This window comes from Ochotona curzoniae, unplaced genomic scaffold (genome assembly GCF_017591425.1).
Source record: "Ochotona curzoniae isolate NIBS_2020 unplaced genomic scaffold, NIBS_Ocur_1.0 contig_3432, whole genome shotgun sequence".
In the NCBI taxonomy this organism is placed as follows: domain Eukaryota; kingdom Metazoa; phylum Chordata; class Mammalia; order Lagomorpha; family Ochotonidae; genus Ochotona; species Ochotona curzoniae.
Window position 1 is genome coordinate 21998358 of NW_024465859.1, and position 12794 is coordinate 22011151.

Consider the following 12794-nt stretch of genomic DNA (forward strand, 5'->3'; position numbering starts at 1 on the left):
ATGTTTTGTGATTGATCTGTGAGTGGACTCAAGAAATATCTGTGATCCTGAAGCTGCTTTGGTGACCTAAAGTCCTCACCTACAGTTCTAAGGGAAATTCGTTACTTGGTTCTAAAAATGGGAGAAAAAGTTCCCAAATAACCATGATGCAGACAGATAGCTTTGAAATCATCAGTTTGTGAGTTTTTTTGTTGTTTGTTTTTTGTTTTGTTTTGTTTTTACCTTTTTAAAACTTTATTTTGAGACACACAAAGAGACCAACAAAGCTTTCCACCTGCTGGCTCACTTCCCAGTTGCTCACAATGGCCAGGACTGGGCCAGGTCAAAAGAAGGTCTTCCATGTAGATAGCTGGAACCCAGTTCCTTGATGTCTTTGAGCAGGAACCTGGGTATCTACCTACATCACTGTCAGGACTACAAGAATGTGTATACACACACACACACACACACACACACACACACACACACACTGCTACCTAGGGTGACATGGAAGGGCGCACACACACACACACATACTGCTACCTAGGGTAACATGGAAGGGCGCGCGCGCGCACACACACACACGCACACACACACACACACACACTGCTACCTAGGGTGACATGGAAGGGCGCACACACACACACACACACACGCACACACACAACACTGCTACCTAGGGTGACATGGAAGGGCACACACACAACACTGCTACCTAGGGTAACATGGAAGGGTGCGCACGCACACACACACACACGCACACACACACACTGCTACCTAGGGTGACATGGAAGGGCACACACACACACACACACACACACACACACACACACACACACACACACTGCTACCGAGGGTGACATGGAAGGGCACTTGAGCTTTTCAAGTTCTGGCCAACCGTGTCAGCTGTTTGAGCTCACCTGTCTGCAGATGCTGGGTCCCTGCTAAAGAATGTAGGCTCATGTGACAAGCACAGCAGCCTTTCATCTTAGCGCGCCTGGCAGCCGCTCTCGACCCCTTTCCCTTTAGGAGCTGCCCTCTTACTTCCTCCACCACTTTTTTTTTTTAAATATTTATTTTTATTACAAAGTCAGATATACAGAGAGGAGAGGAGAGACAGAGAGGAAGATCTTCCATCCGATGATTCACTCCCCAAGTGAGCACAACGGCCGGTGCTGTGCCAATCTGAAACCAGGAGCCAGGAACCTCTTCCAGGTCTCCCACATGGGTGCAGGGTCCCAAAGCATTGGGCTGTCCTCGACTGCATTCCCAGGCCACAAGCAGGGAGCTGGATGGGAAGTGGAGCTGCCAGGATTAGAACCGGTGCCCATATGGGATCCTGGCATGTTCCAGACGAGGACTTTAGCCGCTAGGCCACTGCACTGGGTTTCCTCCACCACTTCTTAACTGCTTCAGGTTCCTGGGTTTTTCCAGTGATACCAGCTTCTGTCACCCCCTCCCACTGCTGGTCTGGGAGACAGGCCTCATGATGTGCCTAAGATAAAGGTCATTTCTTAGGAATCCTCCAAGCCGTCCCTTGGGAAGCAGGGCAGACTCCCTCCCCACTGCCCTGAGTCACCCGCCTCCCAGCCCAGCCTCTTGCTGCTGCCCTCGCCTCAGTTGTTTTCACTTCTTTTCTCAAGTCCCTTTTCTTTCTTTCTTTTTTCTTCTCTTGTCTCTCCTATCTCTATGTGTCTGTGCACAGTGCGTGTTTACTGTCACAAAAGCACATTTTCAGACCCCTACTCCTGTGGTGATGGACACCCTGAGGGTCCCCATGGCAGAACTGGCCTTTTCCCATCAAGTGAGTCCGTATGGGGAGAAGGGGATATGATGAGAGGGCATCTTTCTATTTTAAAATAGCAACTAAAAATACGAGGTCCAGCTAAGTGCCCCCAAGTGATCTGTGGGCTTATTAAAAGGCTTAATTGACTTCAACAGGCGGAGCCATAGCCCAGCAGCCTAAAATAGGAGCTTTCATTTACTCCACCTCCTACCATCAATGTGACAAATAAACACAGTTATTTATATTGAATTTCCAAATAAACAATTCAAGACTGTTAGTCTTCTGTGAATATAATTAGGAACCCTCCGGTACCCGCGGGTGATGGAGGGCGTGATTCAGGCCCATGGCCTTCTGTTTCAAAGGGACCTCAAGGACAAAGGAGAAAATAGAATGGCTGGAAAAACCACGGGCCTTTGGCAGCACGTTCTGCCCAGGCTTGTGCTCCACAGATCCGCTGGGCTTGAGACTGAAACAGTAGCAGGAGCCCCTGGGAATGGGGGAGCAGGGAGTTCATTTGAGACTTTCGGGAGCCCCCTAGAGCCAGATTCCTAATCCCAGTAGGGAGAAACTTTTTTGGCTAACTCAGAAGGCCCAGTCTGTCCATAACCTGGGAGCTGTAGTATCAGGTCCTATGCACGTGGTTGTGTGGGTGGGGCCTGTCCCCCTGGAATTCCAGTCTAGTCACACTCTAGGACTGCCTTGTGTCCCCCGCCTTCCTCTGCCCCTTTCTGTTTTTCTCTTGCTTAGCTCTCAAGCTCTCGCCTTTCCTATCAGCCTGCTGCCCTGGGCGTTGGATCATCTGACCTGGCTTATCCAGTAGTGTTTGCTGCTGGCTTAAATGCAACACACCCTCACCAGGTATCTTCCATGGGCGGGGAGGACAAGGGGTTTCCAGTGCTGCCCCCCCCCCCACCTGCTGTGAGGTGGTTGAGGGGTCCCCATGAGATGCCAGAGATGCTCTGAGCGTTTGGAAGTAAAACTGAAAACTCCAGAGGACTACCATGGCTGAGAGGAAGAAGCACCTTAGACCCCAGAAAGGAGAGAAGCCTGGCCCGGGCTCTGTTTCCCTATTGTTCTTTCCCTCGGCCATCCTTCACTGCTATGTGCATCTCGCATCCACTGAGGCCCAGGGAGGATAATGAACCAGGTAGTGTTGTCTCTGTGGAGGTGTGCACGCTCAGCAGGCAACGCCTCCATGCTGGGCCACGTGGTTTTCCACAAACCCGATACTGCTGTGCCTCACTGTGCCTTTCTACTTTCCCTGAAGCTCATGGTTCCTGGGAAAGAAGGTGGAGTGCCCCTGGCTCCCAGCCAGCCTGCCCACGGTGCCCAGGCTGACCAAGAGAGACTGCCGACCCACACCACTTCTGATGGGGCACACTGTGCTGCCACACCTTCCAGCAGGTGAGTTCACATCTCCCGGCTCTGCCACGGCCAAGGCCAGCGTGTGCCTGTGCCAAGGCCTTGACACACATGTGCCTGTGCGGTGTCAGGAAAGAGTAGAAGTTTTCTCAAAGTTCATGGAAATGCAAATAGTGAGAAAACTGGTTTTGGATTTCAAAAACATTTTTTTTCACCAGAATAAACTTATTTGTAACTGCATTTTTTTTTTCAGTAAAATGAAGAATCCAAATAGCCTTTGGCATCTGCAAAATGTAGCATTTTTAAAGCTCCTGAGGGAAGTGTTGGGTTGTAGCTGGAACCTGGGGAAGCCTGCCGGCCTGTACTACTTGCAGGAAGCAGCACGGCTGGCTTCAGCAGGCCTTTTAGTTTGGTTTATTATTTGACAGTCAGTGCTACAGAGACAGACATCTTTCATCTGGGTCTCCCACAGGGATGTAGGGGCCCAGACATTTGGGCTATCTTCCACTTCTTTTCCCAGGCATTAGCAGGGTGCTGACCCTGGAACCGGAGCAGCTAGGACAGAAACCAGCCATCACAAATGGTGTGTTGGGGTGGCAGCTATGGCGTGGTACCAGCCCTTTCTGTGGTTTCTCAGGACAAAGACAAGCCTACCCTGTCACCCTGGAGTCTGGGACAGCAGTGTATTTGCCATTGTCCTTAGTGGGCTCTTTTTCCTGTTCTGTCAATCTTTAGGAAATGCTTTGAAAACAACCATTCTTGCTCTGACACATCATCTTTGTCATGGTTTTTGGGCCCACTGCACACTTGCTGCAGCCTCTTTGGCCACACGCCTCCTCTGTCACTGTGGACTCTGGTATCTTTATTGCCAGAGTCACCAAATTGTTGCTTTCTTGGAAATCTGGTGCTTGTGGTCACCAATGTGCCTCACCATGTCAGTTACAACCATGAACAGTGGGTCCAAGAACATTACCGAGGAAGGAAATGGTGGAAGACGTGGAGATAGAAAAAGACAACGCCTGAAACTGGGAATCCTGATGAGAAAATTAGGGTGTAAGGGGGCAAACAGGTAGATGTAGAGGACAGTGGTGAGGAAGAGGGTACAGCTGAGGGTGAGGGGTCGAGACAGCTATTGGCAAAAACATGCAGCTGAGAAAGGGCATGAATGCAGACCAGACACCAAGAAGTTAAGGGTGATGAAGCTGACCAAATGACAGAACAGGAAAAATTCAAGTAAAAAAGGCCGCCCTGATCTCTTCACCCTCCACTTCTCATCTCAGGAACTAAATGAGGTCACCTTGGAGTACAGAGGCCACCGGCCCCGTGGCAGGGCAGAACACAGAGGTCATGCACATTGCCATCCAACCAAAGCCACCGGACCTTGCAACAAAACTCACAACCCTGCTTTAAAAAACAAGACAGTAAAGCACTTTAGGGTTCAGTGCTGTGGGTTAAGCCCCTCTCTGCAACACTGGCATCCCATATAAGTGCCAGTGTAAGTCTCACACTTTCAATCTAGCTCCCTGTTGTTGCCTAAGAAGGCAACAAATGATCACGTGAGAGACCCAGAAAAAACTGCTGGCTGCTGGCTTCATCTATGGAACGAACCAGCAGACAGAAGACTCCTCGCTCTCTGCCTCTATATTTTCCATGTGCCTGTTAGGGATCAGTCACTTTTAATGGTCTCTGGATGACCAAACCTGCCTTGCAGTTGTTCGGTATCCTACTTCTGACTCTTCTTGTGGAAACACCTTATAAAACAGCCATAGGGGATCTCTGTACATTTGGAATAATAATAGTAATGCACTTAGCTCGTATGGAACATTCTAAAAGGCAGAGATGAGAGGTTTGTTTTTTTCCCTTTTGTTGTTCTGGGCGGTTACTACTTTTTTTTGTTTTGCTTTTTAGTCTATCTGATGTATATGTGAAACAATGTTATCCAGTGAGGATGCAAAATTTTACTTTGATGAGTTTTCTAGCAACACAACAAACCAAATGGAATGTTGCTCATTTCTGATGGTCCGAGTTATACATGACATTTGTTAGGTGGCACCCTGCAGAAGTCAGTGCTTCCAGCTCCCGTTTCAAGAGGAGGGTGTCACAGGAGGGGGAGGCTGGCCTGAGCTCCCTTGGACCTGGAGAGGATACAACACGACCCACGTACTCTGACCCCAGAGTTCCTGCTCCTCTTGGCACGGCTCTCAGCACTCCCCTGGGAGCCACAGTGGACCTGCCCTGCCTACTCATGCTTGGAATGGAGGCACCCAGGGACTCCAGGACCGCAGAACTTCCCCAACCAGAGTGTACACTCTGATCCCTGAAGTTCCTGGCGTTTCTCATTCCCACAGGAGAGGGGTGGGAGAGAAAGCATTTGGGAAAATCACTTTATACAATCCATCAAGAACATTCATTTCATGCCTGGTCTCTAAAACCTCTGTCCCATGTTATACAAGCCGCTGTTAGAGGATCAGAAGAGGAACTCAGCCATTTTACATGCTTATGTTTCTGAGCTTCCATTCCTGAGCTTGTTTGCGAATAGCCAACACAGAGGGGACATTCTTTAAAATATATATATATATATGTGTGTGTGTGTGTGTGTGTATACATCTGTTTTATTGGGAAGGCAGATTTACAGAGAAAAGGAGAGACAAGGAAAGATCTTCCATCTGCTGGTTCATTCCCTAAATGGCCACAATTGAGCTGATCCAAAGCTAGGAGCTTCCACTGGATCTTCCACATGTGTACAGGAGCCCAAGGACTTGAGCCATGCTCTGCAGCTTTCCCAGGCTACATGTAGGGAACTGGATAGGAAGTGGATCAGCCTGGACTAGAATCAGCACCCCTGTTGGATGCCAGTGCTTCAGACAGAGGATAGTAGATTCTGGGGAACCACAAGAGACTATCACTCTCCCTTCCTTCTTGCAGTGAGGATGCTGAAACTGTGTCCAACAGCAGTGAGGGCCGGGCCTCCCCTCGGGATGTCCTGGAGACCATCTTTGTTCGGAAAGTGGGGGCTTTTGTCAACAAACCCATCAACCAGGTGATTCTTATGTCGCTGCCGTTGCCTGGTGTGTGAGTTCCTGAGTTTTATGTGAGGATTTGTGAGCCTGTTGAAATAGCAAGTGTGTGTATGTAAGTTTTGTTCTGGGGTCTTTTAAGCTTTGTTGGGGAGAGAAGCTAGACCCTGCTGGGGCGGAGTCACAGCCCTACCTCGGCTTCCTTGACCAGAGGAGTTGGCCACAGTGGGCTCAGGAAGTGTCTTGTCCTAACAGTAGGTCTGTAAACTCAGTCTGTGAGGCAGTGCGGAAGCTGGGATGAAGGGCAGGCACTGATGATTTCCTCTTGTGTCTCTTCAGGTGCCCCTGACGAGTTTGGACATCCCCTTTGCCATGTTTGCTCCCAAGAATTTGGAGCTGGAGGATACTGACCCTATGGTGAGCCCAACACGGGCCACCAATCTCCAGGGCATGGCACCTTCATCATCATCACTCTTCCTGGGCCAGATGGCTTGGTCCTTCACAGACTACCAGTCTGTACACAGCACTGAAATCTTTACACAATTCTCAGATTTTTTTCACAGATTTATTTATCTGAAAGCTTGAGTTAGAGAGAGACCTCTCATCTGCTGGTTCCTTCCTACAGTGGCTACAGTGGTCAGAACTGGGCCAAGGAGGAGCCAGGAGTTCTGTGTGGGTGTGGCATGTGGGAGGCAGTGAGGATGCTGCTTTTCCAGGTGTGTCAGCAGGGAGCTAGATCAGAAGCAGAGTAGCCAGGCCTAGAACCAGCACTTGGCTACAGAATGCTGGGTTTGCAGACAGACAGCAGCATAACCGCTACAGAGCACCACCTACCCTTCCTCAGATTCGGATAGCACTTCCCAGGAGCAGCTGCTGACTCTGCCTTATCCTGAAACAGGTGAATCCCCCTGACTCCCCGGATCCCGAGTCTCCTCTCCAGTGCAGCCTGCATTCTGATGGTTCCAGTGGGGGAAGCAGTGGCAATGCCCATGATGACTTCGTCATGATTGACTTTGTAAGTGGCCACCCATGCCTTTGCCCTTTGCCATCCTGGGAGTAGTGAACCAGGAGGCAATTCCTGCAGTTGAACAAGAATTCTTTCACCGGGGACCCTGCCAGGAACCATGTCTGAGGAAGTGTTCAGAGGCCCATGACAACAAGGCGTTCTGTGCTGTGTCTTGGCAGTTCAACATGGATGTTTTTTCTTGTGATGTCCATGTAGGTGCTGCTCACCAAGTGGCTAACCCTTGTTATGTAGAGGAGTTTGGAGGAAGGAGGTGCAAACCTCGGCAGGGGTGAGGCCTGCTTGTGCCAGGAACAAGGGTCACCACAGGTGCACACCTCGCTGGCGAGATGAGCCTAGAGGAACCAAATGCTAAGCACTGGGGGCCGGACAGCACTGGCTCCCAAGTGCCCCCCCTCTGTCACTTTGCTCTGACCCTATACAAGCTAACGCGTGTCTGTCCTGTTTCCAAAGAAACCGGCATTTTCAAAAGATGACATTCTTCCCATGGACTTGGGGACCTTCTACCGGGAATTCCAGAACCCTCCTCAGCTGAGCAGCCTCTCCATAGACATCGGAGCCCAGTCCATGGCGGAGGACTTGGTATGGAAGCCCCTTTCACTCCTTGACCCATCCTCGGGCCTTGCCCCCTTGCTCCTCCTGTCTCCTTCAGAACAGGAAAGCACTTCCAGGCAGCTTGGTGATTTGCATTCTCTTGAATTTGCTCAAACTCGGTTCCTCCTTTGCTGTCCTTTTCCAGCATCACCCATGCCCTTGCCTTCTGTGCCCTCTTGACTGTGTTGCCCAGTGCTGCCTAGCCAATCTGTCCTGACAGCCTGTGTTCAGCTGTGGAGTTTACCCAGTAGGTGGCCCTGGTCCACGGCTGAGCGGCAGTTTCCCAGCCTTCTCCTGGGCAGAAGGAAAGAGTATAGAGGTCTTCCATCTGCTGGTTCACCCCACCAGGTGACTGCAGCTGCCAGGGGTGAGATAGGCCAGAGCAAGGAGCCAGGAGCTACATCTGGGTCTCTCTTACCAATGTCAAATGCTGCAGCACTTGGGCCATCTCCCACAGCTCTTCCCAGGCCATTAGCAGGGAGCTGAATTGGAAGTGGCACCCATTTGGGATGCTGAAATTGCTTCATTTACTATTCCAGCCCCAATTATAGTTACTAACGCCTGTTGGAGCTTTCTCAGTGCCCAGCATTTTTTCTGAGTGCTTTAACAGGACTCTGACAGCTACAAGCAGTGGATTTTTCATCCCCAGTTTTGGATGAGAAAACGGACACTCTGATCTTTTTGACTGTGCTGACCCACAGTGAAGCCAAGCAAAGTTGTGGTGCCAGCCAACCTGGCTCTTCAAGGCCTGCTTGGGTACTTGCTCCCCTGCCCCTCCTGCGACTTGCCCGGGGAAGAAAATGAATCCAGGAACACAATACACACAATGGCATGGCTGGTGCGCATTGCTCCTGGAGCACTCCATCTGCCTCAGCTCAGTTGTCCTGGCCACTTCTGAACAGACAGTATGACACGTGCAGCATGCCCCCTCCCACCTGCTCCCATTGGGAATCTTCTAGTGGGAGTTCAGTGGTTTAGCTTCCCAGAGGCAGTTTAATGTTTACTTATTCCAGATCTCAGACTGGTCAGCTTCTCACAACTGTCTCTACATCTCACTTATTGTTCTTTCTCTCTCTCCCCTTTTCCCAGCTATGCAAAGATGCAGATTCCTAGGTCAGGCCTCTCACGGGGACTGCCTTGTTCCCCAGTTGATTCTTGTGTCCTGCTAATAAGCTGTAAAGAATTTTTTTTTAAAGTTTTATCTATTTATTTGAGAAGCAGAACTACACAGAGAGGAAGGGAGTTAGATACCTTCCATCTCCCAGTTCACTCCTAATTGGCTGCAACACTGAGGGCTGGGCCAGACCAAAGTCAGAAGCCAGGAGCTTCATCAGGTTCTCCCATGTGAACACTTGGACCACCTTAGGGTGCTATCCCAGGCACATTTGCAGAGAGCTGGGACTTGAACAGGTACCCATATATGGGGGTTTTACTTCAGAATGCTGCAACATTGACCCCAAAGTCTTTCACTTAATAACTTAATTGTTAGAGCAGTACTGTCTGGTCTCTGCCAGAGGTTGTCATCTTTGTTTCTCTGTCTCATCCCATTTGTGATATAGTGCTTTCTGGTGACCTGCTTGGATTCCATAAGCCATTCTGTGCCTTGCAGTGCCGCAGAGCCCCCGGTGCCTGCAGTCCTCTTCCCTAGGCCTGCTATGCTACCCTGGTTCTCAACACCCTTCTGTGTCCGGGCTGGCCTTACTGGCTGACCCTACAGGAGCTCTGGAGTAAGCCGTGCTTTATTCTCTGCTACAGGACTCCCTGCCGGAGAAGCTGGCCGTGCACGAGAAGAATGTCCGAGAGTTTGATGCCTTTGTGGAAACCCTGCAGTAAAAGTGTCCGTAGTGACCCGTGGCATCCCTTGCTGTGGTCCTAGGGAAGGCGAGCCCCTCAGCCATCAGCTGCTCCAGTCCCTCCTTCCGCCCCATAGGAACCCACAAGTTCCTGCCCTTGGACCCTGGAGGCTCCATGGCAACCATCAAAGGCAGGAGCTGTGATTGAAAGGACTCAGGCTTTGGCCTTAGAGACTGACAGCCCCTTTGTCACAGGAGGGCCCAAGGCTTGCAGCAGGGCCATCTATGGGCCCCATTGGCCTCCTGCTGCCAGCCTCCTATCTGGGGGTGCCCTTGCCCTGTGACATTCCTGCAAGGGCCCTTGAGCCTGGAACCAGGCTGTGGGAAGGAAGGAGTGGGTCCTCTAGGCCCTTGGTTGTCCCCTATAGCTGTAGGAGCCCTCCTGTTTCTCTCTCGTCCTCTCTGCCCCTGTGCCTGGCCCACTTGTGGGTGAATGTACAGGACTCCTACCTGCCCTCTATCCTCCCTACCCCTACATGAGGTGACAAGAACTCCAAAGCCATGCCGAACCCCGGAGGCTGTGCCCAGCGGCCCTGGTGGCTGCCTTGCCTGGCCCCGGGGGAAGGGGACTGTCTCTGGGAGCTACCATGCAGGCCCTCTTGCCCCCTCCCTGGTTGCTGCTCCTTGGTTATAGAACATGGTAAATATTTATTACATTCAGAGAGATCAGATATTTTATAGAGAAAATATGTTTGAGGTTGTTAGATGCTTTCACTCGGGGAAGTTGGAGGGCCTCTTTCTGGGCCGCAGGCATCTGCCTGTGGGTTCCTTCTCATTGGGCTGCTGCTGCACCCCATAGGACTGGCTGATGGCAGGGTAGTCCCCGGAGTGGCCACAGGCTTTCCTTCGGATACCTGCAAATTCCTGGCAGGAGCCTGAAATCACTCCTCCTTCGGGCAGCGCAGGAAGGCTCAGGTGCTAAACACACTGATTCCCCGGAGCTGCTCCCCATGCAGCACCCAGGAGGCATTGCGTGAGTGCCCTGCCGCTGGGTTCTGCACCCTGCTTCCAGGGGCTGGGCTGCGGGCTTGACCTCCTGCTTGGGTCTGGCCCTCCCTTTCATGGCAGGGTCTCTGCATGGCCCTGGCGTTTCCAAGCTGGGTTGATTCCTCATTGAGAAACCAAAGCTGGGCATGTGCTTGGCTTGTCCCTTCAGGTGTCAGTGCTTGAATAGGTCAAGTGCCTAGTCCTCCCCAACTGACCCCCCTGCCCCGATTCCCAGCCAGACAGGCAGCCTGAGCACAGTCCCTCCCATCTGGGTCTGGGCCACAGCAGCTGGGCTGCCTTGGAGCAGGGATTCTCTCCTGCCTGGGCGCAGGCCACAAGTGATGCCTCTCCCACCTGCCAGTCAGCCCCCTGAGGATTAGAGCCAGCTCTGGAGGACAGCCTTGTCCCCATGCATGCTTCACTGTCACAGACACACAGCGTTCCCAGCAGTGGTGGCCATCTGGGCCACAGCCCACCTTCATGGCCTGTTCAAGTCCTCCAAGGCAGCAATGCTGGAAAGGGGCTGGGGAGCAAGGGAACCCCCTCGGCTGCTGCCCTCTTTCCAGGCCTTGAATGGAAAGGCCTATTAGCCGTCATCCAGGACAGCCCTTTTTGACTCCACAATCGTCAGCCACTACCGACAGCAGCCTTTGTCCAGAATGCCATCTGTGAGGAAACTGGAGAGGCTGGCCCTTGCCGCTCAGCTCAGCATAGCAGAAAGGAGGAACCCCATACCCCCAACTCCTGCCCACCCGAGGACATGACATATGTCCCCAAGGTGTGGAGTCCTCTCCTCCAACTTAATGTATTTGGAAATACTGAGCTATACTTCAGAGCGCATTTAAGAGATTTCCAATAAATTTTTTTTCTGTATCTTACAGCCTCATGCTATCGCTGAATATTCAAATACAAGTCCTTGCCCTGGGAACATACAAAGAATCAAAGGCACTAAGGTCCCCTGAGCAGCCCAACCCTACTTGACCTAACAAGTTACTGTTTTCTTTCCCACGGATCCCAGCAGTGACCAAGACAGGTAGAGGCAGGGGAAGCATGGGGTGCTAGGTTTTGAGCCAGTAGTCCATTGTTCCCAGCTCTTTACTCTATATAGCACTACTTGGCCCTGGGGGTGGAGGAGGGGAGTGGTCACTGCCATGTCTCCAGCAGATGCGGTGGCAGGGAGAATGTTTGTGGCTGAGCAAGCCAGAGAGCAGCAGAGTTGCTGAGTCAAGCAGCAGGAAGTGAAGAACCCAAGCAAGTTTGAGCTGACAGCCCTAGCAGGGGCACCAGGCAGGCCTGAACATCAGGGTAGCCCTGCAGGAACCAGTCCTGTGGCCCCTGACAGCTGCAGTTGCAGATAGCTCGGCCTGTCACCTGGCTTGTGGCTGCTGTGGGGGTGGGCCGGTGATGGTGGAATGGCTGACATCTCAGGGGCAGAGATGGTTCCCAACCAGCCCACTCCTTCCAAAAAGGGACAGGAACCCTTGCTCATTAGCAGGCTATACACAACACTGACCATGATCACCAAGCAGCCAGCCAGTCACCATTCCTTGGGTCACACATAGTAAGGCTGTCCCTGGTGGCCCCATCCAAATGTACTATTTCTCTTTAAAGCAATTCCCCTGCTTCACCCCAGAGGCTGAGCCCGTGCGAAACTGGTTTTTTAGTTACTCAGAGGCCATCAGGAGCCCAACCCAAGGAAACAACTCCATCTGCCCCACCCCTCAGGTTTCTCTGGGTCACAGCCTCTCCCAAACAGGCTCAGCTTAGGGCCAGAGGAAAGGAGGCTGGCTACCAATGCCATCTGCCGGAAGCTCCCTGGGTGAGAGCTTCGGCTGTAATAACCTGGCTGCTGGAGCACAGCTTCAGTGCTCATACCGAGCACATTAGGAATGTTGTGCGGTCCTGAAGCTCAGGCCCGGCTCTCCCGGCAAGCGTGGGTGTGCCAAGCATCTGCACCATGAGCTTGAGGCCAGGCCAAGCGAGTCTGTCCTGCTCTCCCACAAACTACTTTTTAAACACTTGGGGTAAAATGCACAGGATGCAAAATTTACCATCTTAATCTTTAAAGCAAAGTGAAATGTTCCCCAGAGGAGAAAAATGGTTCTGCAGTGTCCATGTTACAGAGGAAACAGGTAGAATTGGCCTCCCTGGCTGGGGGCTCAAGGAGCCCAGCCTGGCAGGACTTGGCTCAT

General features: G+C 51.8%; 1 protein-coding gene across 5 annotated transcripts in view; it reads left to right on the top strand.

Annotated features, from left to right (window-relative positions):
- ATG13 (autophagy related 13) overlaps window positions 1–9937 on the top strand; it is a 67377-nt gene extending 57440 nt beyond the window's left edge. For 2 of the 5 annotated variants that reach the window (XM_040980190.1, XM_040980191.1), the window contains 6 exons: window positions 3033–3169; window positions 6053–6167; window positions 6484–6561; window positions 7043–7159; window positions 7622–7750; window positions 9518–9937. In XM_040980190.1, the coding sequence (XP_040836124.1) occupies window positions 3033–3169; window positions 6053–6167; window positions 6484–6561; window positions 7043–7159; window positions 7622–7750; window positions 9518–9595 (654 nt within the window). In that variant the 3' untranslated portion in view covers window positions 9596–9937. Of the gene's footprint in view, window positions 1–1684; window positions 1784–2512; window positions 2624–3032; window positions 3170–6052; window positions 6168–6483; window positions 6562–7042; window positions 7160–7621; window positions 7751–9517 lie in introns of all 5 variants that reach the window. The other 3 variants (XM_040980188.1, XM_040980189.1, XM_040980192.1) reach the window with 3 other exon arrangements.
- Window positions 9938–12794: the final 2857 nt, after the last annotated feature.